This window comes from Phalacrocorax aristotelis, chromosome 1 (genome assembly GCF_949628215.1).
Source record: "Phalacrocorax aristotelis chromosome 1, bGulAri2.1, whole genome shotgun sequence".
In the NCBI taxonomy this organism is placed as follows: Eukaryota; Metazoa; Chordata; class Aves; order Suliformes; family Phalacrocoracidae; genus Phalacrocorax; species Phalacrocorax aristotelis.
Window position 1 is genome coordinate 139434642 of NC_134276.1, and position 26194 is coordinate 139460835.

Sequence of the window (26194 nt, forward strand, 5' to 3'; positions counted from 1 at the left end):
GCATGCTCTCTACAGTTAAGGTGCTAAGCACAAAGGCGTGCCAGCCTGGCTGAGTCCTCTGCTTACATGTGACAAGAAGTGCTTTTATTGGTAAGCTGGTGTTCCAGAAAGGCAGAAACAGATGTGCAATCTGCTTTAATAGTTTGTGTTGTCTGTTGGCAGAGGTGCTCAGAAGACCTCAAAATACTAATCCCGAAAGAAATGTGACATGACTGAGGTTACCTTTATTTTTAAGAGATGAAAACACTTTTTTGGGAGAGCAGTGGAAGGTAAGCTGGTCTGATTTTGCCTTGAGTGCTTTGCACGACTGGAGCTGCAGCAAGTTCTGCACACACATGCAGCGAGGCTGTTACAGTTAGTGTGCAGCTGCATGGGTCACCTCTCCTTTGGGGAGTCTCAGCTTCTGTCATCAGGGGTCAAATTCACACTGACCCCACTCAGATTAGTCCCAGATGGTCATCTCGGCCACCAGGTCAAGGCCAGTCTGCAACACCAGGACTGCACTGTGGTAACGTGGTGGTCTGGCAGCAGGCTGGTGTGGAGTGGGTATGTAATCACATACCACAGGTTTCAGGGATAAATTCAGGCTGACTCAACATGTTCTGCGGCGAACATCCAGTTTTTATTCCTAAACTTTGTATTGTAAATTTATGGAAATGAGCTCTATTGACATGAGCGTCCTTACACTGTTATAATGCAGTCTTAGTGGGGATGGAGGTGGCTTCCCCATGCAAAACAGAGTAAGCAGCACTTTGGTGAAATCCATGGGTGATGGATGACTGCTGGCACTTGCAGTTGGGATGTATTCTCTTAAATGGTTTGTGAGCCCTTTAGTGGTGGTTTGAGTTTTAGAGAACGAGCAGAGCAGTAGAAGGGGACCATACCTAGATCTTGTGTGTTGTGCAAATGTGGTCATTCACTGCAGGTATTCTGATGCCTGTGTGGTTTCTGTATACATTCTTTTTAATTTTTTTACGAGAATTGAAAGACACAACAATGTTGCACTGGGAAAGACTGAACACGCTTATAGACAGGAAAGTGATATGAAGCAATTCAAGAGAGATTAAAGAATGGTTGGAAAACAACAATGCAAGTTCCAACTTGGAAGAATGCAAACTGGAGAAAAACAACTTGAAACTCAAATATGCAGCAGGAACAAGTAGCGTTGAGGAGATCTAGGAATGATAGCGGCTAGCTGATTGGAAGTGATATTTCTCAAGCTGCAGAAGCAGGCCATGTGTGGGAAGACACCCTCTTACATGTGGGAAGGCAGAGCATGTGGAATATTGCCCTCAGTCCTGCGTACTGCACTTCTAGCCAGACAGAGACATGCCAGAGGGGATTCAAGAACAGCAACAAAAAAAGAAAAGAAGGAGGGGGGAGGTTGTCTGTGAAAATGCTCTCCCATAATTTTTCTCCATAAAGTAATCAAAAGATGAAAAAGAAGGAATTCGGTAACTGTCGCCAGTATTAGAAAGAAGTAAATGCTAAACAGACTTACTTTAGGCTGTATGCAGTGGGATTATCAGGAGTAGTGGGAGTGCACCAAGAAAAGAAGGATTTAACTGAATATCAAGAATCTCCTTGATGGAGAGATGTGCAATGCCTTGCAAGGAAGTGGTGGAAACTTCATCCCTTGGGGACATCTAACACTTGACCACACAAAGCACTAGGAAGTTTATTAGAGGAAATGACTGCATTGGATAGGCGGGGGTAGTATGATGCAAAAGATCACTTTCCATTTATCTGAGTGTATGATATGAACAGAAAAGTATGTACGAGGCTGTTTGTGATTTCCACATTCAACAGTCTTAAACTGCCTTCCATTTATAGTGATGATAGACTAATTTATTCCCAGGTTGCTCTTTTTTTGCACTCTACCAACTTTACCTTCCCTAATCCGTGCTATGACGCAGTAACCTTAGAGCACAGAGGGAATGGGAGGTTTTTTCTCAGAGTAAGCAATAGCTTTGATGGAAATTCTCACTTTCTGTCTGGATAATGCCAAAACATAGGGCCAAATGTTGTCTTCTTGGATTTGTGGGTGCCATCTCAGTGGGGTGCTCCTTCTTTACTGCATTGGGAAGAAGCTCAGTGTTCTTCGTGGGGGCACATGGCTTTTATAAGTTCCCACGTAGGTTATGTAAGTCAATTGCATATGCCGTTAAAATTGGCTGCCAGAATGTGAATTGCCCTGGTTATTTAACTGGAGTGCTTAAAAGTCCTGTTATCCATACAAAAAGATCAGAACAAAGACATGTACACACCAAAAAAGTTTACAGCCGCAATGTTTTTAAAAGCACGTGCCTCCCATCTGTGCAAGGGCTTCCCCATCAAAAACAGCAAACACTGCGTTCCTTCAAAGGCTTTTATTGTTGCCTAGAGATTCGGAGATCAGGTGGTCAAGCTGTGGCTTCAGAGCAACAGGAGCAACAGGGAGAGGGGAAAAACAGACATAAATGTGCATCTGGATGTGCTGAAAACCCAGCTTCGCTGCTGAGCAGCTCCTCAAGCGGTGTCCCATTGCTGCAGCACTGGTTTAACCCAGTGCTCATTAGCCTTGACAGTCTCTCTTGATGGCATGCCCTCTCTATAATCTAGAGCTGTGCTTGGAAGATAAGGGCTTTGTGTACTGGTTATAAACAGCAAGGCTGGAGTGGAAATTCGCAGGGCTGGAAGTCAGAGAGCAGCTTTGTGACTACATTGAGAAAGCCTTGTAAAGAAGGGTGAGGGCTCCTTCTCTTGGTGCATTCAAAGCAGCTTCTCCTCCAATCTCTCACAGGGCATTCATGCTTTTTGTTCTGCCCCCACCTCCACAAGTCCTTGTGCTGAAAGGTTTTTCTTGTTTTATTCTGGAGTCACTTTGGATGCATTGTCCTTTCCCAGATGCTTGGTACTTTCGACACGGCCAGGTGCTTGTATAGCATTGCTGAGGGGGAGGGAAAATAGCAGGGTGGGAGGAAAAACACTTACCCTGGGAAACCTTTAAGAATCTTGCTTTCTTTTTTCCCAGAGCAAAGACTGATTGTCTTTTGAAATGTCCATAGTTTCCATGATATTTGTCCTCTTGCACCTCTTGGCTTTTTATTAGTTTGGAATATTCCCATGTTTATTCACTATTGAGAGCCCTCCCACCACCCTTCTCGTTCTCTGTATTGTCAGATCTTGGGGAAAAGCTGGACTCAGGGGTTTCTTTTTCAGGAAAAAAAAAAAAAAAGAAAATTTAATGCTTCCACTTCTACATGGGTGAAATGACAAAAGCTGCAAGTGGTTCTCAGTAAAGGATAAGAGTGGGTTTGGTCATTTCAAAAAAGATTATTTGGCTTTGGCAAGTGAATGTTACCTAATAGCCCTGGAAGTCATCTGAAGAAATTGCAGTTAGAATAAAGACATCAGCTGTGAAAGGGTGCACAGCCTTTGAGCTTCCTACCCCTCTGTCCTCCAGCCGTTGTGTTGTCCCAGATTAATATTACTTTTCACTCACCCAAATGCTTGGGAGTTTTCAGTGGGCTTGTTAAGGCAAACAACATGAAAAATATGGGAAGCTAGAGAATAGGTTCCCGACCAGTATCCTGTTCAGAGCAATATTTTATGACCCCGAAGCAGATGCAGTGTCTTACTCTGTTCAGCTCTGTAGTCAGTGAACACAAACTAAGTGTTAAAAGAGCAGCTGTAGCACAGGACCTGGTGGGGATGTAGGAAATAAAGCAAAGGAAATATTAGAGGTATACCCAGGTGTGCAGATGGTCTTGGGAGGTCCCCAGAGTGGGGAATCAAAGTAGCAAGCTGTTCATCTTTGATTCAGCTGTCTCACTGGACTCCAGCATCCAGGCTGTTTTCGATTCCTGGGGCTTCTGCTTGTATCATGCCTCAAATCCAGCATCTCCTTCTCTGTCAGCCAACACAATGAAAAACTAGACATGGGCCCTTGGTATCGCTCACCTTCCTTCACTGCTATTACAGTAGCCTGGGTGCCTGTGATGCTGATCATCTCAAGCCTCCTAAACAATATGGTGCTAAAACCTCCTTTTTTGGCTCTCCGCTTTGACCACCACATTGCTCATCTGTTTGATTCCTTCTGCTGGATGACTCCTCCCCACTTTTACTTTTCAGGTCCCTCAAGAGCTGGCTGACCCTGCCCTTCTTGTCTAACAGACCTATCCCCCATGGCCCTTTTTCAAAGGTGGCCTGGCTCTCACAGCCCTGAGGCCCATCCTGGCTAGAAGACACTCCCTGCCAGACATTTGCAAAACCATTTTCCTCTCCTTTAGATCTCTGAAAAGTCCCCTCTCTTCACACCCTACCAGAGCCTATGAGGTACGCCAGCAGCTGAGGCTGCGTAGTCACTGGCTAATAGCATCCGTGTGTCATTGATACCTCGTCCTTTCCTCTCTCCTTCACGAGTCTAAACAAAAGTGGGATTGTGCAGAGGATATTCATGCGGCTTCATTAATTTCAGGCTACTAAATTAGGTGAGTGAGTTAGGCTCCCTACAGAGTCAATAAAGGAAGACGACATCTAATAAACCTCCTAAGTTGTCCTACACTGTCTCCACTGACTGCATAGGGAGCTTATTTATCTAACTTGGGTAATAAAATTATCCCCCTGAGGCTCCTTCCCCTTCTTCTCTGTGTCCAGCTCCTTCTCTGAGAAAGAAAGTGTTGGGGAATTATGTGTGTAGCAGAAAGAAAGGCTGGTGCTGATATGAAGGGGGGAAGAAGGAGAGAAACTGATGGGAGATGAGGAGGAGGAGATTGGGGTGATGTGGATAGGAAAGGAACAACAGGGGATGCGATGAGGAAGTGGGAAGAATGCAGAGATCCTGAGGCAGAAATGAACTTAAGAAGTGGAAGTGGAGGAAAGATAAATACAGAAGAGACACTGAAGGAAAAGAGGAGAAGAGAGCAGCAGCAGGCAATATGATGTTTATCAGAGAAGTGTTTGTAAGTAGGCAGGCAGGTAGAAGTCACCATGAAGGAACAATGCTTTTGAAATTATACCAAATGGAAGACTGGGAGAGAAGGCTCAGCGGTGATATTAAAAGCTTGAGGAGAGAGACAAATCCAGAGAAGAGAAGAGGGTGGGTTCAGGAAACAAACAGTGACATTTTAAGGAGCGCCACTGTGCCAGAGGGAGGTTTAGTTGAACCCAGCAACAGAAATATTCAGAAAGGGGAAAAAAAAAGCCAAAAAGGCAATAGTGGAGGACAAACAAACAGAGGAAAGGCACTGAAAGAAGAGTAGGCACAGAAAGCAAGGGTCTCAGCTTGCTGCCTTGGAGTCTCTCCAGGGACTTTAGCAGGAGCAGGTTGGGCCCCAGGGCATCTGAAATGAAACTTTAGACAAAACTCATTCTCATAACTGCTATGTAAAAATTATATATCTTCAAAGACATTCTGAAGACCTATGGATGCAGCCCCATCCCTGCCAACCCCTGTACTATAAAATCCTAGATGATTACTGTTCTCCTTGCGGACTGACTTGGATTTGTGCTCTCCAAGTGTGCAAACACTCGCTGTTTGGGTTGCACCCTGCCTCTGCAAACAGAGCCACTGACCTACAAAGTACTGCAGCTTAACTCAGTAAAATAGGTACCGATGAAGGTATCACAGAGTTGGGTTCAAGACTGCTCCCTGGGGAAGGTTCTGCGTAAAGGCCCTTTAGATGGAGTCCACATGAAGCAGCGGTTTCCAGCTGGGATGGTCCCTGTACTTTCTTAATTAGTGAATTTTTGATCAGTGATTTTTGAAGGCTGTTCCCTGCCAGACTGTTATCGGCCTTTCTTTCCTCCATCCTCTTTCCTCCCAAAGAATGACCACAGTGCCTCTGAAAACAAACAAAGCACAGGACAGGTTTGGCAGGACCTTTCAAAAGGAAAATATTCCCTCTCCATCTGAGTGGTTATGAATAATGATCTCTGTAGCACATTTAGTTCAGACTTCAAAGCCTTTGTCACCGAGGTTGTGTCAAAGCTGATTTGAAACACAGACTGACATAAGTGAAAGAACTTGCAGGAAATACAGTTTTTGCCCAGAACAGATTGTCAGAGTACCTATGGCCACCTGGGCTAAGCTGCTTTTTATAAATGATTAGATTTCTTTTCTTAACTCCCTTTCTGGGCTTTCTGTCTGTCATGCCTCTTCCAAAGGGAACTGTGGCTTTTAACGCTGCCTGCGACAAAGGCAAAGGGTGCAAAGTTGCTGAGCATCTTCAGAAATCGTCCCTCTGCAGCGTTGTTGGCACCTGTGGCTGGAGCCCAGCCTGGCACAGCTCCCCCAGGGACAGCCGTCCCCGTGCGATGACCCCGCCACTGCATTTCCATGGGCTGCAGCAGGTTTGCCTGCCTATCGAGCTGTGTTTGATGAACATCAGAGTCGAAAACAAGGCTAGATGAAATCTGCTCAGCTCATTTCTGTACCCCACCCTCTGCAAACCACTCAACCTCTCGCCCTTCTCCCTCCTCACAAGGAGAGCGAGCTCTTGTGGTTAAACCTTTGCTAAACCAAGATGCAAACTGCTCGGATGCCAGGGTGATGAACATGAAACGAAAAGCACATGAAAGCAACCACCCAGCAGTTCTGCCACAGCTGGACTGAGCCCAGCTGTTGTTAGGCTAACTACCTGGGCATGACATTGCCTTTTCCAAACTCTGGCAATGTATGCTCCTTCTCCAAGCCAAATACAGATGCCTCCATCCACTTTAAAAAAACAAAAAAACAAGCTAAACCTCACAGGTAGGTGCTGCAAACAGCTGGTGCAGAATGTTCTGAAGCCCACCTTGCTCCCAGAAAAGCAGGAAGTGTTGCTAAATCGTCTTTCTTTTCCTTCTGGCCACAGACTGGCGGCATGTTGTCTACACTTACCTCCGCTTGCTGCGGTTTTCTGATGGAGGGGTGTTGAGCACAGAGAGCATGAGCACCCTGGGGCTGCCAAGTGTGGTCAGCACCCACCTTGTGGCACAGCGAAAGCCCATGGAAAAAATGGGCTCCTTGTTCAACTTCGGTGCATATCTGTTCCTCAGCAAAAACCTTGTGGTGTCCGCTCTAAACCAGCTGCTCTTGTGCTTATATATGGGTATGCACATATAGGTGGCCCGTAGCAAGTGTGGAGCAATTTTAGTACTTCCAGGCTCTAGAACAAATGCCTCAAGTCATTGCTGAAAAAGCAAGCAGAGAGCAGTGGACAACAGGCAGGAGGGGTTTTGCTGGATTTCTGTAGAAGTAGAAATTAGGTTGGATTCTGCCAGGAATCTGCTGAGGCTGAACTCCGCATTTGACTCAGTGGCTGCCTCGGACCAGGGGTGCAGACCCAGATTTTGGAAGAATGCACTGAGTTTGCGTGCCTCTGGTTTTGGATGCCACAACCTGCTTTTGCAGAGGCACTGAATTGTTTTTTTGATCTCAGTAGGAGTTCTGGGTGCCTAATACTCATGCAAATCAGGCTGCGGGTATCTGAAGTCAGGCAGCCAAAAACACAGGCGCCCCAAATTTGCAGGCTGCTTATTATGTAAACGCAGCTCAAAAAAATCTCTCTGCGTTTCACTTTCCCATGCTGATAATGCTGCGACTCTAAAACATTCCTCAAATGGACCCGGGGAAGAGAGTTAAGTGATCATTTAGCAGGAGAAAAAAGCATTGCAGACAGTGACATCCACTATATTACTGACAAGAAAATGAGGGTCTAAAGATTTAGACTTTACTTCTGACTCTCCTTGACCTTTATAAGTCCCTGAATATATCGAGTAATTTCTCTGTAGTCCTCGTTGTCCACAACAAAAGTACTTATCTCGAAGATGTGCCACAAGCTGTTCTTAATGTTTGCAAAACCCAGTGGAGAGGTGATCCTCTTTTTGCTCAAGTGGCTAAGGGGAATGTTTTGGGGAGAAGTGCTGGCTCAAGGCAAAGAAGATCAGGATATTTTACCCCTAGAAAAATGAAAAAAGAAGCCCAAATATTTCTTATTATCTTGAAATGCTCTACATGCTCCAGAGTGGTGTAGTCTCCTTCCTAGTCCTGTTATTTAATAACTTCCTTTTATAAATTTAGGTCAGTTTTTAAATGAAAATTTCCATCCTGAAGGGAAAAGTCAGAAAGTTTCTATTTGACATTTCTGGAACAAATAATTTTTGAGTATGCCAGGTTAAACTTTCTCAATGCTATAAATTTTTTTGCTGCTTTTTTTCAGCTGGAACTATTTGCTTCACTTGACCTGAACTTGCAGTTCTTGTCAGTCCATCTGAAATGCCATTTTCCCAGAAAATACAGGCTTCACAAAAATAGTTCATCCAGCTGAACCCAGGCAAAGGATTTTAGTCTCATTTAGTTGGTTACTGATTTGTAAACTGGCCGGCAGCCTGTAGCCTGGTAGCCAAGTTGCCAAATTGTTTTTTATTTCTATTCAATGAACTTCTAGGAACTCCAGTGAGTAAGCAGGGCCCTGTTTTATTAGGCACCACACATCCACATAAAGCCAAGATTACCCGGGCTGCAAAAAGTGTATTTCTACCAAGTAGTGAAATCAGCTGGAACAAAAAGGTATTTGTGGGCTGCAAATAAACTAGAAGCTTCTGCTGCAAAGATAATCGATAGTATGTGCCTTGTCCAAAGGCACTGAAAGCAACGGGAGCCTAAGGGTGAGACACAGGGAGGCAACGCGAGCTACATTCGGATGCTGGCTTGGCATTTTGTTCATGGATAACAGGCAGCAAGTGTGCTGGGGAGCGTCTGTGAAGCCCTCCATCAGGAGTCTCTTCCCTGGCTTCAGGGAAGCATTGTTCTTCTCCTCCTCGACTCCCTCCCTGGAAATTTGGTGCAGGTGATAGAAAAGATTGGGCATCGAACTATGATTGATTTAATGCCCCTTTTGCAGTTGCTTTTCTGCTGTGCTTCTGAAGCAGAAAATAAAAGCGGGCAGTGGTGGTGGTGATGGGGAATTTCCAAGCAGACTTCTTGGGGCTGGTTCAAGGCAGGAGCCTGAAATGTATGGGATGGAAAGTCTGGGCATCGGACAGCTCAGCTGCTCCCCTGGGCCAGCCATACCATGCCACAGGCAGCACAGGCAGCAGAGACGCGGGCAGCACACCTGGGCTGCCCAAAGGGCTGGCAGAAACCCACCTCGTGCCCTCTAAGATGCCACCCAAGTCGAGGCATTGCTACAGAGCGGTCATGCTGTGGCAAATTCACTTTTTTGTGATGGAAACAAGATCCATGGGAAACTTTCCATGGGGGGTGCCATTGTCAAGCAGGTACCCCCTGGCCCCAGGCAGGGTGGCTGTAAGAGCTCACTCTGCTGTGCACACAAGGAAAGAAGGAGCCGACGGACCTGTTCTGCCAGGCTGCAAGGGGGAGACTGCTTGAAGCACCTCAGCTGTACTACTGTCCTCCCTCGCCCAGGGTGGGACGCCTGCCCGCGCCTCCTCGAGGCACCAGCCACAGCTCTGGATCCAGGGTCTCAGCCAGGCCGGGGAGAGGAGCCAGGCATGGCACAGCCCTCTCTTAAAGCACGAACCTCCTGTCCATGCCCAGGAGGACGTTCCCCTACCCCAGCCCTGCTCAGCTGCTGCTCTGCCTCAGCTCCAAAAAAGCAGCTAAAGGTGGGTACCAGGAAAGGCAGCCCTGGGCATTGCAGCCCCGCATGGGTGCCATTTCTGGCACAGTTTGTCCTCTAAAGAGAGGGACCCCACCCTGGAGAGGGTGGACTGGGCTCCTGGGGCAATGTCTGCCACTAGGGATGGTTTCAGAGGTTGCAACATGGAGCTGGGCTATGAGGCAGCCAAGATTACCACAGCATGTCCTCCTCTGCCCCGCCGTGCAGTCGGTTTCCCTCCAGGCGCTATGTGAGAAAGTGAGCATGGATTTAATTGCCATGGTGGCACAACATCCAGATGTTTTGAATACTTCTGTAGATTCCCCCTTGTTTGTGATGTGGTTAGGGTTGCTGGCAGCAAGGTGGGGAACATTTTACTTTGTGTCAGAGGAAAGAAAGTGATAAGCCACTGTGATAGATGGGTGTCTGCTACTTGCTGGAGCCACTGCTGCTGCCAGCAGTGCTGGGTGGGGGCACGTTGGAGTCGGAGAAGCGTGGGACCCCACAGGGCCCTCGGTGGGTACGACCTGGTGCAGGCACGGCAGCTTGGGGGTGAAGGCTCCTGGGCTCTGTCCTCAGCAAGGGGCTGGAAGTGGAGGCACTTGAGCAGCAGGCAAGGGCTTCTGCAGTGCTCAGCTCCACCTCATCACAGCTGTAGCTCTGCAACAAAGATCTCATACCTATCTGATTCTGAACAAAACCTCACTCCAATCAGGACACAAGATGTGAATCTCCTGGGGGGTCCTGGATGCAGGGCTGGGCTAAATGTTGTCTCTCTGGCCTCACCTCCAGCTGGACCTAGTCAATGCATCCCACTCCCCTTGCAGTTCCTGGCAGTCCACACCCAGACCATGGCCCCATGCCGCTGGAGTTACTGACTCCAGTTAGACCCCAAGAGTATGAACTTCCAGCCCTGCAGTTCAGCTACTGGTAACTGAAACTCCTGTGAAGCCCTGCTGTGCATGGACAGGGTGGCAGTGGGAGCTAGCGTATGCTCTGTACGGGTGTGCAGGACAGGGCTGAGTACTAACCAGCATTAAAGAGTAACTGCATGAAGCAAAATTAAGCTACTGTTTGAAATATTTGCTGCAACTGCATACAGAGGATTATGCATGCAGTCTTCTTTGTCTGGGCCATACATCCCAAGACACAGCTCAGATCGCAGATGAAGCACCTCATCTAGCCGAGGATGTTGCTTTGGAAGGGCACTGCCTGCACCTGTCCGAATGCCTGGATATGAACGGTCACTTGCTGCTTTCAGTCTGGCTGATAAGCGCCACACACTGATCTTAGCTGGGCTCTCACGTCTGCTGAGTTTGTGCTTCGGCGTGCAATGGTGGTAATGGATGTCGCGGTTCCCATCTCGGGTCAGGTGTTTGATGAATGCTAATCTGGTTTCATTCTTGCTGTGCCAGTTTATGACACTGAGTTATAGGGTTCTGCTTCCTGGGAAGGTGCTTTGGGGAACAACACGCCAGTGCTGGCAGAAGCAGTTGTTGTTGCAGACCTAGGCTATATTTTCCGCAATCTCCTTCTGCGGTGAGTGCGTGCAGCTGTAACTTTCAAAAAGTTCTTTTTCCTTGTATTTTCGTCTCCTTGATAGAATAAACAGCCCCTGAGGATTCTTTTCTCCCTTCCTAAGGCTGGGACATGAGCTCTGCATCTGTGGTGTAGCTATCCCACTAGTAGGGTTCCTCAGTTCCCTGAAAGCTGGTCCAAAGATCATACAGGAGGTGTTTTTTTGGTTTGTTTGTTTTTTAAGAAGAGAAATATTTCTGCATTTTATATATAGTTTAAGGGCCCACACAAAGAGAATTTCCTAATTGTTCCCGATGCAATATGTTTGGCAGTGAGAAAAAAAATGTGGGTGGGGAGTACAACACCTATTGCAATATCCTCCTCACCTCCTTGTAGGGAGAGGGAAGAGAATGAAAACAATTTGTCTTTGGCAAGTGTTTGTGCTTTTCTGTAGGGCTCAGAAGTGGAGACTGAAATTGTTGACTATAAACGCAAGCAGAGTCTGCACACCTAGTGTAGTTTCTGTGCAAGGGTGGAAAAAACCCTAAGCAGCCTGCAAGGTTAAATTAAATTAATAAACATGAACGTTCTGGGGAAGAAACAGAGAAGAGGGACCACAAGCCAGGGCTATTTGGTTATGTTGTTGGCTGGGCAAAGTGATTCATCGTGTGCTTGACTAAGTCAAATTTAGGAGGTGCTGGGGTGCAGACCAGGAGAAACGCTCAGGCCGGAGGTCTCAGCGTGGCATGGCTCTGCTGCCTGCGTGCTGCCCGCACGAACAAGTGGGGATTTCTTAGGGGATTTCTGGAGGCAGCTGCCACCACATGAGGCTGTGGCAATGGGAGCTCCTCACATGATGCTAAACAACAACACTGACCACCCCCCACCCCCAAAATCCCCTTGGTGTTTTTCTTGGACTTCACCATGCAGTGAAGGACCAGAAGGGTTCAAGGGGAGAGGGAATTGCTCAGGGGCAACTGGGGACATTAGGAAAGTACCTGCTGCCTCTGTGAGCAGAACTACACCCGTCTAGCTTGCAACACCCATTGTCTTCCCCTAGCTCATCTTCACTGAGGCTCTCAAGATCAAAATATTGGTGGGAACTGGCAAGAGAATACCCTGGGGATTCCAGAGCCTGAGAATTACAGCAGTCTTGTGTGGAGGTGGTTACTTCTGTGGCTAATTCCTTATCCAAGACAAAAGGGATGGTTTTTGGAAGGTGTTGGAAGTGCATGTCACAATGCCAAGGAAGCAGCCGGGAGACTGTGATGTGATTTGGATAATCAGATGTAACTTGTACTGAAGTGAACTCTCTGGTGGATTTTTATCTTGAAAGGATGGGGCTTCTCTCTAGAGCCTACATGTAGGGTGGTCTTGCCACAGAAGACCACCGGTGGAGGGCAACAGTGTTGTCTGGGGAGACGTGGCGCTCCCTGGTGAGTAAAGGGGCAGCGCCTTTGGAAGAGGGCAGGGTCTGGCCATGGGAACCGGGGCTTCCCGTACAAACCATGGGAGTGCCCCATACTGCTGCTTGTGTCTTTGGTGTTCCTCTGCCCCAGTCGCATTCCTCTGCCTGGCCACGAAAGGCATTAACCCTCAGACAGAGAAGCTATAAGCTCTTTTGAAGCAGACCTGTTGGGTTTGTTGGCTGCTCTCAAATGGTTGTGAAGAACAACTGCAGGGGGGCATAACTGAAAGGGTGAAAATAAATGGTGAGGGTTGCTGTTGAAAGCCTCAGAGAGCTGTGCACATACAAGCTCTTCTGAAGCACATCAGCCAGCTGCCTGCACTTGCTCAAATAGCAGGACAGCCACTAGTTCTGCTGTGTGCAAAGACTGTGCCAGGACCCAGGAATTCAGTTTTCCAACCGGATTTGCTTGAAAGTGAATCGCTGTGGAGCTGTGTTGGGTAGGGACAGGTGGTTAGATGACATAAAATGCAAAGAAAATGGCAGCATGGAACTCTGTGGGAAGTAGATGGTTACAGAGAGCTGGCCCAAGTGGGGTGTCTAGGTGGGCTGTGGTTTCCCAATTGCTTTAAGCAGACTGAGGTCTTCTCCCCACTTCGGGGATGCATGTTTCCGCTGTCCATCTTGCAGCAGCATTGCTGTTTGCACAGTTGGGTGCTGAGTCAGATCACGGAGGTGAAGTGGCTGAAAACCAGCCTCATCTTTCTGTCCAGGTTATTGTCACCTAGGTCACTTTGCAGGGTGGTTGCCAAAGGGCTGGTGTCGGCACTGGGAGGGTGGTGGGAACACGTGGGAGGACATGGGTTTACCAGACTAATGCTTGTGGCTGAAGATGTGGGAGAGAGGCTCTGTGCTGTCAATTAGTGTGAGCCAGAGAAGGGGTCACAGGAGCAGTCAGAACTGGGACGCTGGTTCTCTACCATATTTTTGTCCTTTCGCCTGCCCCCCCCCCCAACCCCCCTCCCGTTAGCCTCCGTCACAGCTGCGTGTGCTTCTTGTTCCTGCAGCTGCTCTTGGAAGCAGTGTGTTGTCTCCTGCTGGTTTGCAACAACTTATGCTTGCTGGTGAGCCGACACCTCTTCTTTCCCAGACAGGCACATTTGTTCCTGTATTCAGATGGATTTACTGTGATGTGTTCTCAGCTTAGGTGCATGTTAAGACACTGTTAATGTTCGCGGATGCAAAAGGTGGCTCAGGGACAGCTCCTGTGTCCGTGGCCCGTGATTTAATTTAAATTTTGTGTTTTTTTCCAGAACTTACAAGATTTAAATTACAACCAAATAGTTTGTCTTGATTGGTCATTCTTACCACAACAGCTGAGATAACCTGTGAAGCTGGAGGTAACGCCTCTTGGTTTGAGAACCAGTGGAGGATAGGGGCAGATGTCACCTCTGAGGAATGAACTCCTTGGGGAAGCGGGGCTTAGCGACAGACCAGGTTACTGGCCCTCAGCCATAACGCAAGGCCTGTGACTTTTTTTTGTGGCTTCCTAGGGATGCTGAAATGGGAGATGAAAGAGCAAAAGATGACAGGACAGTTATTTTGTGGACTGGAAATAGCTCACACATTGCATAGAGACCCCATGTGGCTGGAACCCACAAGAGGCGTCTGCCTGAAATAAAAAGTAGCAAAGTGGAAAAGTAGGAGTGAACTAGAGACAGAAGATGCTGATTTTCTGACTAGGACTGCTTAAATGGCTCTTGAAGAGGTGAATCAATTGTTTTTCCCCTTTGCTTTTCTGGCAGTCAGCCTTTGGCTCTAACGAGCTCATGACAAATAACCTCACGCCCATCTCCAACAGGTGGAGAGAGCAGGATCTCTCTGCCCTCCTCTCCGCAGCAGCAGCTACAGCTGCTCAGCAAAGTCTCACAGCACTTTCTCTTTGTTTTTTCCCCCTTCTTTTCTTTCTGAAAAATGATTTCTCAACCCAAGATGTGAGGCTTGGTTGACATTTTGTGGAGCACGGATGAAAAAGGGCAGATCTGAAACTCTTCCTTCTTTTGTAAACAAAAGCCAGGAGAAAAACAGTTGTTTTGAATTTAAACAAAATGTTTTCATTGGAAAAATGAATAATTTCCTGAAAGACTTACAACTGAATGAAAAATGCTTCCTTCTTTCTAAAATTCTCTCGGATAAATATTTATACCCTTTTCCAGTCAGCGCCTCGCACCCGTAGCTGTGCTCTGTTGTTTGCTTTTCAACAGGGACCAGGTGTCTCTCCCTCCATCCCTTCCCATGCTGCGTACATCTGCTTCAGCCACAGATGCTGCACTTAGGGGACACCGCCACCCCCCCGCAACCATTTTGCTGATGGTCTGGAGCACGAGAGCCAAGCTCATTGCAAGGCAACTTGCCATTTCTTCCTCAAACATCACTGAAAAACATCTCTATTGGGTCACCTGTCATGAAGGTAAAAGGCTTACTTTACCCTTCCTTGCTAGTGTGCCTTTGTTACTTCCCCTTCCCAAACCAGAAGCGTTTGTGAGAACAGAAGGACGCACGTCTCCAGCATGTCCCACCAGGCTTGTGCAGATGTCTTGGGTAGCTCAGGTGGCACTTGTGGTTTGCTCCAGCTTGTGAGACCACAAGAAACCTTGTGGTCTCCTTCTGTGGAGACCAGTCCTTGTGCTGAGGTTTTCCAAGGGGTGTGGTTTCCCCAGTCCCTTGCCCACTGCTGAGCACCGCTCCCCAAGCCCGGCTCCTGCAAAGACTGCAGCAGAGGCTGTCTGAGCATGCGGACGTGGCGGGGCCTTGATGTTAGGCAAGGAAAACTCTGCAAAGCTGCTAGATCTGAGCCATTTAGAAAAAGCAATGCAAGGTACCCTTAATAATGTGCACAAATGAAGACTCAATGGATGTAAGAGCCTAAAGGAGCAGTCCAATTTCCAGATGAAATTCCAAATTTCCATTGACTTCAGTGAAAACTGTGGATTAACGAGACCTTTTGGAAATTGGGTCATATGTTCTTATGTCTAGAGACGGTCTTGGCTTAATTTTATGAAACCTATCGTTTTGCACACCAGACTTACCCTTCGGTGTGAAAACATTTCTAATGAACCTCTTCTAATTGGAAAACACATGACTTGACAACCTGGGACACATAAGTCCTTGATAATTGGGTCTGAGGCTGATTTTGTGCTGTCAGTTCATCTGTGCCGGGAGCCGATGGATGACAGCACTGAATCCAGGTCTCTGCAAAGTACCATCAAAACAAATTATTATGTTTTTCACTCCAGAGTGGGAATTGGCTTGGTTGAGGAAGTTGTTGTGGGGGTTAAGTTTCATTTTTGTAGCAAACCCTCAATTTTTCCTGGGTAGGATATTTTCTGTGGACCCCACTCAGATCTCCGTATTGCACAGCCCTAATTTCCATTGGCTTTAGCAAACCAAAGGTGTCGCTTCATACATGAAATTATTAGCACTGGAATGGCAGATCTGCCTGGCCCGTTTTCCTCCCATTCTGCGTAATATTGAGGAAATTTCAGCAGTGGGTTGGACTATGTGAACCCACTGCTGGGTGAAGTCCTGGCCACGTGTAATTTGGTTGCCTGTTAACTATTCTTGCTTGCTGATTCCACTGAATTTTTAGGAGTGAACTGGGATGTTGAGGAGGAATGTGGAGAGGAAGAAACCTTCGTCTGTGAGGCAGCATGTTCCCAAGAGCATTCACCAACAGGCAGTCTCTTTCGCTGATGCATTTGCTACTGTATTTGCGGGCAATCCCCCCCAGGTTGTTCCCAGGTGGGAGGAAAACCTCCCACCCTAGCTGGAGGTTTGGAAGACATAGTTGTTTGGTTACCTGGGCTCTCATGGGACCAAAATGGCATCTCGATGTGGGTTTCTCCCTTTCCCCTTTCTGTTTCATATCAGCCAGTTCCTGAGACTGACGTGCTCTCTGGAGCCTTTCCTACAGGAGCGGCCCAGACAGCACCCCAGGAAACAAATGTGGCTGTGTCCTGCAGCTCTCTGAGCCAGAGCCAGCCCCTCCAGGAAGCTGTTGTACCATGGAGCTTCAGTTTCTCCCTTGAATTCTGGTTATTTAGTTGGGGCAAAAAACCCCCAAGAGTATGAGTCGCACTGACTGCAGTCAGTAAAGGTCTTTGTGTATGGGTGGGAATACTACAGTTTACAGGAATTCAGTGAAGAATAACATAATGAGAGCTAATGATTGGAAGTGGAATTAAGATACAGTTAAATGGAAAGGAAGGGACAGATTTTAATGCAGGGGATGATTAACCTTTGGTACATAGGAGGTGGAGTCCTCATTCTGCAGGTCTTTGAATCAAGACTGGTTCATATCCTGCAAGCACGCATTAGCCAAGTGAAAGGTACTGACCTTGGCCCTGCCCTTGGGAAGGAAAGTGGAAGGCATGTGGTGAACACTCCCAGCTTTCATCTTTGTGATCATCGGAACTGACTCTTAACTTGCCTTAGCTTTCATACCATCGCTGCTTCTTTTCCTCACTTTCTTCTGATGGGTCATGTCCTCACATCTTTATGAAGCCCATGGGAAACAATACCTGCTTTGTTCAAGCTGTCTTCACTCCAGTTCCTTCCCTTTACCTTGTCAAACACTGGGAAGGGTTGACTTGAAAACTTTGTCCATTTAGCAGAGCTTGGCTTCAAGTCAACAACCCCAGGCTAACAGTGTTTATCAGGCGGCAGGAGATCAATTCTAATTCCTGAACAGTTATCGTTCTTCCTGTTGCGGCTGTTCTCCAGCACTTTGAGATGCTGAGAAACTTCATGCACAGGTGTTTGCAGGAGGCAGAGAGATTGATGTGTCCCTGCAGGTTTTCCAACCGATCATATCGGTCATAACGTCCTCTATTGTCTTACTGAAGGGCACTGTGTTTTCTTTTTTCCCCTAAATGTTGGTTGTAGTTTGTGGGAGCCAGCTTGGTGCAGTTGAAGAAAGAGGGTCTGCCTATCTCAGCCTGGTTCCTGTGCTGGAATATATTGATGCTCTACTGAAGCTGGCAGAGATGCATGCACTTGCTTTTGTTGACAAATGGGCAAGTCTGAAATAAATGTGTGCACCGCTCCAATTCTTTATAGCAATTGCCAGATTTTTTTCCCATTTGTATGTTTAGCCTGCCTCAGCCTGTCAAGAATCACAAGAAGAAATTGGTGTCCTGCAGAATGAACCATCACACACAACCTAAGCCTTACCCTTCCGTGGGCAATCTAACCAGGGGCACACGGCAGGCGGAGAGCTGGTCAATAAGCAAACAGGGTGCCTGCCTTATGACGAGCAGCTGTGGAAGACAGTCATTAAGCACTTTTAGTGCCATCCTTTTGAGCAAATCAGGTACAGCAGGGATACCACATTACTGCCACAGGGGAGGAGGACGAGGGCTGTTTCATTCACTGCTGACATTGCCACCATTGGACGCAGCTTGGGCTGAGTGCGGGGGCTGGCGTGGGGCAGGTCCCCGCGCGCTTGGCAGCGAGGCACGCACTGCTGTGCATGGCACACCGATGTCTCTCTATGTAGGGGACAGCTGGCTGCTGAGCATCCACATCCTGCTCCCCTTTTCTTAAGGCAACAAGGTGAGGAAAGGGCGGACTGGAGGGATGAAGTTGGGAAGACAGGCTCTTGCCCCTCTTTTTGTGCCTTGGCTGCAAAATGACGTATAATTTATGAGTTGGTGGGGGAAAACAGGTAGGAACACCTAGAATGAAGAAACTGAGGTGATTCTGTTCACCAGCAGGCACAGTCCTGTCTTATATTTTGTGCTGGAGTTGCAGCTGCCCTGGCATTGGTTCCTTGGCACCTCATATCCTTTGCCTCATTTGGAAGTAGGTGCCAGGAAGGTCATCCTCCAGCATCACCCGACTCTCTTTGGGCTCTTAGGAGGCTTTCCAGTGAGGGGAAAGCTTGAAATGGGCTGCAACCCTTTCCTTCCTCCCTCCCCAGCCTCCTCCCCCTTGCTGGGCCTGGCAGGATGGCAGCACGCATTCAGCAGTTTCTTCTGAAGCAGCTCATGAAATAGGGCACCTTTCTCCTATCAGGTGGGTATAATTTGGCATGACTTCCTGTTCTGCTGGGCTTTGCAAGGGGTGAGAAGGGGTGCTGCTGCCTGCAGCAGAACTGGGCAGGGTGGTGCCCAGGGTGAATCCAGTGTAGCTGGTGGATCCCTGGGTGCATGGGAATCCAGTATGGGGAGAGCTGACATGCAGTAGATCCACCCAGTCTGTGCTATTAGACTATTTACACTGACACACCAATCTTTTTTTCTAGGGATTAATGAAGCACACTTGCTTTTTGGCTCCATACTGTGGTAGTGCATGCTCTCGCTCCTCATGCCCTCGCACCTTTCATAGGTGGCTCCCTCTGCATTGCTTGGAAGCTGCTTGGGTTTCAAGCTGAAGTCAGGAGTGTCTGAATCAGTGTAAGTCTCTGAGGGGAAAAAAGCATGCGCTTCTTTGCTCGTGCCTCACAGGTGGAGACTCATCTGGGAGAAGTGAAAAACCTTTCTGCTAAGTGTTACTTTAAAATGGGTTTCTGTGTAAGTAAAACATGCTGCTGTCAGTACCTCACTGGCAGCCACTGTAAGGCGCAGGGGTGCATGGGTAGTCAGTGAGGTCCTCCTTGACACCCTTGTAAAATCTCTCCTGATGAGCTCTGGGGAGCGTTACGGAGGAAGTCTGCACCGTCATGCCTGTGGTAGCTGTAGTCTGCAAAAGTATGCACCATCCATGATCCCTGCGCTGGTGTAGGCCTGGTAGCGGTCCTTTACAGCTGAATTAATTTTGAAAATGGGAGAAGAAGATGTGTTGGGCATGCACTGCCAGGCCTCCTCTGTTCTGCAGCCTCCGAAGGACATTCTCTAACATCTCTCTGGGCTCAAGACTAGTTCTTGACCTGAGACTAATCCTCACTGGAGCAATAGCCAGAACCACTGAGAACTTCCTCCATATGCCTTCAACCTGCAGTGGTTGCTATTGTTCAGAGTGCACAGAAAGCTGTGAGAGGGTGTAGGGATACATCTATTTCCTCTTCTAAAATGAAGGGAAATGGCCTGAAGGGACTGAATTATGGAGCAATACACTTTGTTTCCTTCTTGTTTGATGTCTTGGTTCAGAGAGGAGTTTGTTTAGTGCTTACTCCTTTGCCTTGTGGTTTAAGAACAACAGTGAAAGAAAACCAAGGACAAATAGTGAGCAAAGAGCAGCGGAGTAGATAACCCACAGATCACCCAGAAAATCATGGGGTCATTCTGAGCCGTAGCTGGGTTCTGAATGATTTAACCTGCCATGAATTGCTTTCACCAGAAAGAACTAGATGTGGCCTGCGTGCTGCTGACCAGATGTGTTTGCAGGGGCATTTGGTGGCACCTATGTGGAGCAGCACGTTAAGAAACCCTCCAGGGGCCTCTCGCTGCCCCGCACACTAGTAACCCCTGTCTGCAGGAGACAAGGACTGCTGTAGGGAGTGACGCACAGCGGTGAGCAGTTTGTGCCGCCTCACCTTGCTGTCCCCCAAGCACCCACCACCTCGTGACACCAACATCCCTGTGCTTGCCGGGTTACGGGTGAAGACAGGAAGATAAGGTCCCCCTGTGCTGGAAGGGCAGCATATTAGCAGCAGGGGTTTTAGACTGGTTTGCAAAGCCAAGTACTACAGAAAAACTTCTTGCTCTCAAACTCCCTGACCTGGCCTGATTAGCAGGATGAAAAAGATGCAAATCACCACACCACCTCGTTTTTGGTTTTTTTTGCTTCTATCTCCTCTCCAAGGAAGGGGAACCAGGTATGCTCATCTAGGCACTAGTCAGGTGCTCTGCTCATCTCTCAGGCCAGCAAAGTAAATATTCCAAGGACAGACGTAACTTTTCCGAACAACACTTCCCAGGGAAGATCCAGGCACTGGTCATACATGTTTGGGCATGGGAAGCCTGCAGGTTTCTTTTCCTGACTGAAAACAGCGGCTATGTTCTGTAGATACTTGGGTACCATAGTTTTTAAAAAGAAAGGACCTTGTAGCAATGATTGCACCAACAAAATTTGGCATTCCCACTTTTATATTAAATTTTTTTATTGAGATGATGTAATTACAGGCATTTTAAAAATTATTTGCAACTCACTGGCCCTGAGAATAGGCTTTTTTGTTTGTTTTTGTTTTGTTACATTCATTTGATTCAGTCCCTTAGCCCCACACCTTAAAAAAACAAAAAGCCATCATCAATAAAAACAGACTAGAATTTTATTTTAAAAAAAGACCTTGAACTGATGCATTCTGGATTTGCACGTGGTTGCAGTCTGACAAAGAGCTCTAGAGAAGGCATGCGTGGAGCCTGAAATCTTGGGAGGGTGGCAGCAACTTAGTGTTCACAGAAAGGGCCCCAGTAGTGTTCTTTGGATGGAGAGGCGGTCAAAAGGTTTCAAACTTAAATCAAGAAAATGTTCTGCTGTGGAACTGCAGCGTGTCCTACCTGACAAGCTTGTGGCTCGTTCAGACTTGTAGCAAGCTGATGGCAATGAAGGTCCCACTTCACTGTACAGTGTGAAGGGCCTTTGCTGGGTGTTGAGGTTGGCGGGGACCTCTGGAGGTCATCTGGTCCAACCCCCTGGCTCAAGCAGGGCCACCTAGGGCTGGTTGCCCAGGACTGTGTCCAGATGGCTTTTGCACGTCTCCAAGGATAAGAGTCTTTCTCCCTTTTCCCACTTGTTTTGTTGGCAAAGGCAGAAAGTTTGGCTGCTTTGCTGCTGGCAAATTCTACACTGGGAAATCAGAAACTGGAGAGGGAAGGTGGGTGTCAGGCTTGGTGGAACGACAGTGTTACCTTTGCTAGCCCAGATGGGCAGCCAAACGTTCCTATAGCTCCGTACGTTAATGCTGTGTTTGCACTCCATGGATCTGCCGTTTGGATGCGAGGTAGATGGGAATCTGTCTACTGCAGCTGCTCTAGCCTCGTTTTATTTTTTTTCTCAGTCATAGCTGGTAAACTTGCTTCCAAGACCCCAAGAGCCGTTCAGATCCTGCAGCTCCCACAACAGGTCCCAAGGCCCTGCAGCTCTGGCAGCTGCAGTGTCACCCGCGCCATCGCTGCTGCACCACGCAGACCTGGCAGGAGGCAGGGGACAGCACCAGCAGGGACGGGCCTCTTGGGATTGCCCTGCTCCAAGTTCAAAGGCTGTTTTCATTCCAACTAGCATCAGCCTTGAAATAACTGCTTCTCTGTGGTTGTGGTGGAGAAGTTGTCTTAAGATGTCCTTTACGTGTGAACTGGAGGAGTTTCCAACAGCCACCAAATATTTTATTTCCCTTTGACTTAGATTCTGCAGGTGAAACTGATTGCATTTTTAGTAAAGGTGAACCTTTCCTCTACAGAATTTTCTCCAGAAAATTTTTCTATGGGACAACACGTGGGATTTCAGGATTCCTTGCTTTTTCCTGTCCTACTCAGTGCTGAGGATGAGCTTCGTTGCTAACATACACAGTAAGCATATGGGTTTATACTGGTGGATTGTCTCTCGTTCTCTGTATTTTGCAGTGTGCACCTTGGCCGTGACAAAAACCTGTGGCTCATCAGAGCACTTTATCTAGAAGGTGCCTATTGCCTTGGTTTTTCCCCTCACTGTCTCGTTACAGTTGCTGCAGGAGGCAAAAGAAAATAATGCAGTTATGCAGTTGTCGCAACGAGGGCAGTAAAGGCTATGAATCGTTCTCTGCACAAACTTGGTTTCTCGCTACCACTGCACACCCTAAGAAACACAAGAAACCAGCAAGAGCCTTTCTTTACATTGATCCTTCTGATCACAACTCATCTGTCATTCATATTCACCTCTTCACCACACCCTCTTCATCCCAGCTCCTCAGACATGGCCACAGCTTGGGTGCCCTTACGCAGGGTGACAAAGCAGAGTAACTCCTTGGCCCCTTGGTTTTAAGGGACCTTTGGTTTCAGATCTGTGACCACTGAAGTCCCTCAGTGCCTCCTGGGCTCCAAGGACTTCAGAGTCACGCAGAGACAGGTGACAGGTTGTCTGCTCATCTTTCTGATACGCACTCCCACGTCTTTTGAGGCAGAAAAAGTCAAGTATGTGGTGTGCTGGGACCTGAAACATATTGACTATGATTTAGTAAAAGAATGTGGTTGGGAAAAGCTTAGGGAGAGATGTACGCCCTGTCGTTCCTCGTCAGATACTGGCTCTGAAAAATCTCTCCTCTTTGTACGATGCCTATCTACACCCTTAACAAAGCTGTTCCTTCTAAGGCCTGTGACTCAGTGTTAAGTCTTTGTGAGATTGGACTATCTCTGTTTAAACATAGCGGACACTATTCATTGCCCAGTGCCATTTTTTTCCTGGCTAGATTAACCCTCTTGTTAAATATGTGGTAAGATCAAATGTTGTGTTGGTTTAATATCTGATAAAAGCTCTATCACAGGAATGTACCTTGTTTTTTTGTTGAAATGGATTAGATTAGCCCATTGATTTTTTTTTCCATTTTTAGTATGCATGTTCCCATAACAGAGGCTTTCTGTTTTAATGAACTGGTGCGGACATGCTTTCCTCCAGACACCATGTGATTCCTGCACAGGTTCCCTATACATCTTTTCTCCCTTTGCAAGCATCATTTCTGGTGCTAGATCTTCCTTCCATTAAAAGGCCCACTGATGATGGATCACTGGACGCCCGGACACCACAGACTTCCCGGTCATGGAGGTCCAAGCAACGTGACATCAAAAAGGCCAGTAGTTTCTCTTGTATTGGGCATCAAGGACTGCAGAGCTTCCTGTGACCAAACGAAGCATAGCTCATCACCTCATGCAAAGCACCCTCAGTGCAGCAAACCATCAGGGGTGTTAAATATGGGGCACCTTGCAGCCAGAACAAAACCAAAACCCGAGAAAGCAACACAGCTGTAGGGTTTCTTTTTTTCTTGTCTTTAAATCATGTTAAAAACGGGCAAGCTGAGAAGAGCTCCCTTGATGGCAGAGCTGTGGGGTGGGGGAGGATAAAAAATCCAAATCTCAAAACAAAGCCAAAATCAATTACAGGATATAAGTGTAGCTATTTGGTCTCTAGTTCTCTACCATCAGTTTTCAGACTGGTGAATCATCTACCTCTCCAGCAGCACAAAACGATCCTGGAGAGGTTTCTGAGTGATACAAACCATGCGATGGGCCCCTTTGCTTTCTCCCTACAACATAAGGAATTAGTCCTTCACCTTTCACCCCAAAATTGCTAGAAGGTATAAGAAACACCCCTCCCTTTCATAATTACAGATGTTTCAGCCTTTGCTTTTTTGTAAAAAAAAAAAAGCTTTGAGCTGAAATTCTGCATTGTGGATATATTGTGGGGGTTACATATATATACACATATATATAGGAAACATTTCTATATATACACATATATATATATATATGTATTTGTCCCTGCCCACCCTCCCTCCCACTCCAGGCTATCACTTCTTTGCTAGAGGGAGGGAAAACGTCAACATCAGTCTATTGCAGAGGTTTTTCATATTTATTTTTCTCCTCCCCGGAGCACTTAGGTGATTGGTTTTGGTCCATATTCCAGCAGTTAATAGCCACTCATAGAACTCATTGGGAGCCCAAGCTATGCTGGGATGATATCCCAGCCTACACGTGAAGTGACTCCTCTTCATTTGACAGGTGTGTGTGGTAAATTCTTTTGGTAGCTTCAACACATTTCCCAGTGGCAGCATATGTAAATTGATCTGAGCACACTGGAACCCTTGAGCAAATCCCTTCTGTGTTGCTATTGTTTTATGCAGTGTTATGTCATGAGACTTGCACAGAAAATAAGAGCGCTCTATTTCCATAGGAAAGCCTTCAAAAAAAAAACAAAAACAAAAACAAAAGCATAACCTGACATCTTGTCCTACGTGAGATAAGGAAAGTCAAACTGCATGTTTATTAGGGAAAAAAAACAACAAAAAAAAAAAACCCCAAAACTGAAACAAACCAAAAAGAAAGAAGGAACTCGGGAGACTTCGTAGGAACAGTGAAGTAGTGCATAAGTCCAGGCTTCCTCCCGTTTACTTTTCCGCAAGCACCACTTCTGCCTGTTAGTTTGTTTTGTTAAGGTGCTTCAGGTCCTGCGTGGTCTTCAAGCTAAGCGGCGACCCCAAGTACTGCTTCTGTGTTGTCCCAAACTGTGCCAGCCACCTGGGCAGATGTTTCTCCCATGGACCCACAGAGGTGGAGTACCAGTTCCCTTCAGCACTCATCTTCTTGGTATATTTGTTCATCCAGTTCCTGGGATTCAAGGTGCTCGAGGCGGTCTGTTCGGCCACTCATAATCTCATCTGGGGTCTTCATGAACCTGCAAAACAGATTAACAAGCGGATTTCCCAGTGGTCTCAGCTCTTACCTTCATCGGGACATTGAGGCCCCTGAGCTCTACAGCTTCCAAAATCATCTTTGCTGTATCCTCCCAATGACTTAGTATTTCCCAGCTTCTCCCCAGCTACGGGTGTCTTCCCGCCTCCATACCTGCAAAGGAAACCAAAAGAATCAGGCATTTACCCCTGCTCCTTGGAAGTCCAAATCTGAACCAAACCCCATAGTCTTTTCTAAGGAATGATAATTACTTCTTCCCTCTCATATTGTTTGCTGTTGTCATGTAAGACAATAGTATGCCACAGGTATGCTCATTTATGGTGCCTGGTAACAGAAACATGAAAGACCTTTACGGCCAGCGCATTTCAAAGCAAAAGCACTTGCAAAGCGTGGAGAGGCAGAGGGCTACTGGTTTGTGCAGGATTGTGCGTAGGTGAGTGAAGAGGAATATGAAACACCACAGGAACAGCGGTGGAAAAAGCCAAGGACCATGCCAGAACAAGTTCTGGGAAATGGAAAAAGCCCTGAAAGAAAAAGCTTTTGGGCTAAGGAACTGTGAGCAAATACAGTCTCTTCCTGTGTGATTGTAGCAAGCTCAATTGTAATGAAGCAGTATCCTCTGTAAATGAATGCCATGGCTCCCAATGCTAATGTCTTGATGTAGTAAGTCTGCAGGGGACTAGAAACAGAAGCTGCCTCTGGGGAGGCATGGCAGCAGTAGGAAATGGGAAAGGACATCCACCAGCCTGCAGATCAAGTCTGCAGTCTTGATCTTTGCCAGGATGCTTTCATACACAGAGATAGCACGGAAAAGCTCTGCTTTTTTCTTTCTGAATTTAATGGCGTAGGAAAAGAGAGAGTGGCACAGGAAGGATGAAATCCTAGTTTAGACACAAATCGCTTTCCTAACTCATAAGTACTTCTGGAGAAATTAGGACGAAAGATGTTTATGCTGGAAGTGTTACAAAATTTCGCAGTCTTTCATTAACGACGTACTGGCTAACATACAGCAGTACAAAATGTGTTAATCAGAGGAGCTGATTTTATTTCAGGTTGGTGATATGCTCAGTATCCTTGCCCCAGTGAAAAAAAAAACCAACCAACAGGAGTCTCATTACTATCACTGACCCAGAAAAGTCACTGCTGAAGCTCATGGGCAAGACTTGCCTCCTCTTCTGCCTCTGAGGTTATAAGGCTGAGAGCCTTCCGTCTGAAAAATCTGGAGTCTCTCGGCAAACGCATAGCACAGCCTGGAACTAACCTTTTGCCGCCCCTTCTAATTTTGGAAATCATGTGCAAATATGCAT

General features: G+C 47.1%; 1 protein-coding gene and 1 long non-coding RNA gene across 5 annotated transcripts in view; one reads left to right on the top strand and one right to left on the bottom strand.

Moving 5' to 3' along the window:
• The window catches only part of LOC142065704 (uncharacterized), a 31139-nt gene extending 6733 nt beyond the window's left edge, over nt 1-24406 (top strand). Inside the window, exons 2-5 of one of the 2 annotated variants that reach the window (XR_012663506.1) lie at nt 14775-14980; nt 17664-17881; nt 18491-18965; nt 21908-24406. This is a non-coding gene — a long non-coding RNA (uncharacterized LOC142065704). The remainder of the gene's footprint in view (nt 1-14774; nt 14981-17663; nt 17882-18490; nt 18966-21907) is intronic. The other variant, XR_012663507.1, reaches the window with a different exon arrangement.
• ETV6 (ETS variant transcription factor 6) overlaps nt 20587-26194 on the bottom strand; it is a 147755-nt gene continuing 142147 nt past the window's right edge. For all 3 annotated transcript variants that reach the window (XM_075112149.1, XM_075112139.1, XM_075112130.1), the window contains one exon: nt 20587-24870. In XM_075112149.1, the coding sequence (XP_074968250.1) occupies nt 24765-24870 (106 nt within the window). In that variant the 3' untranslated portion in view covers nt 20587-24764. The remainder of the gene's footprint in view (nt 24871-26194) is intronic.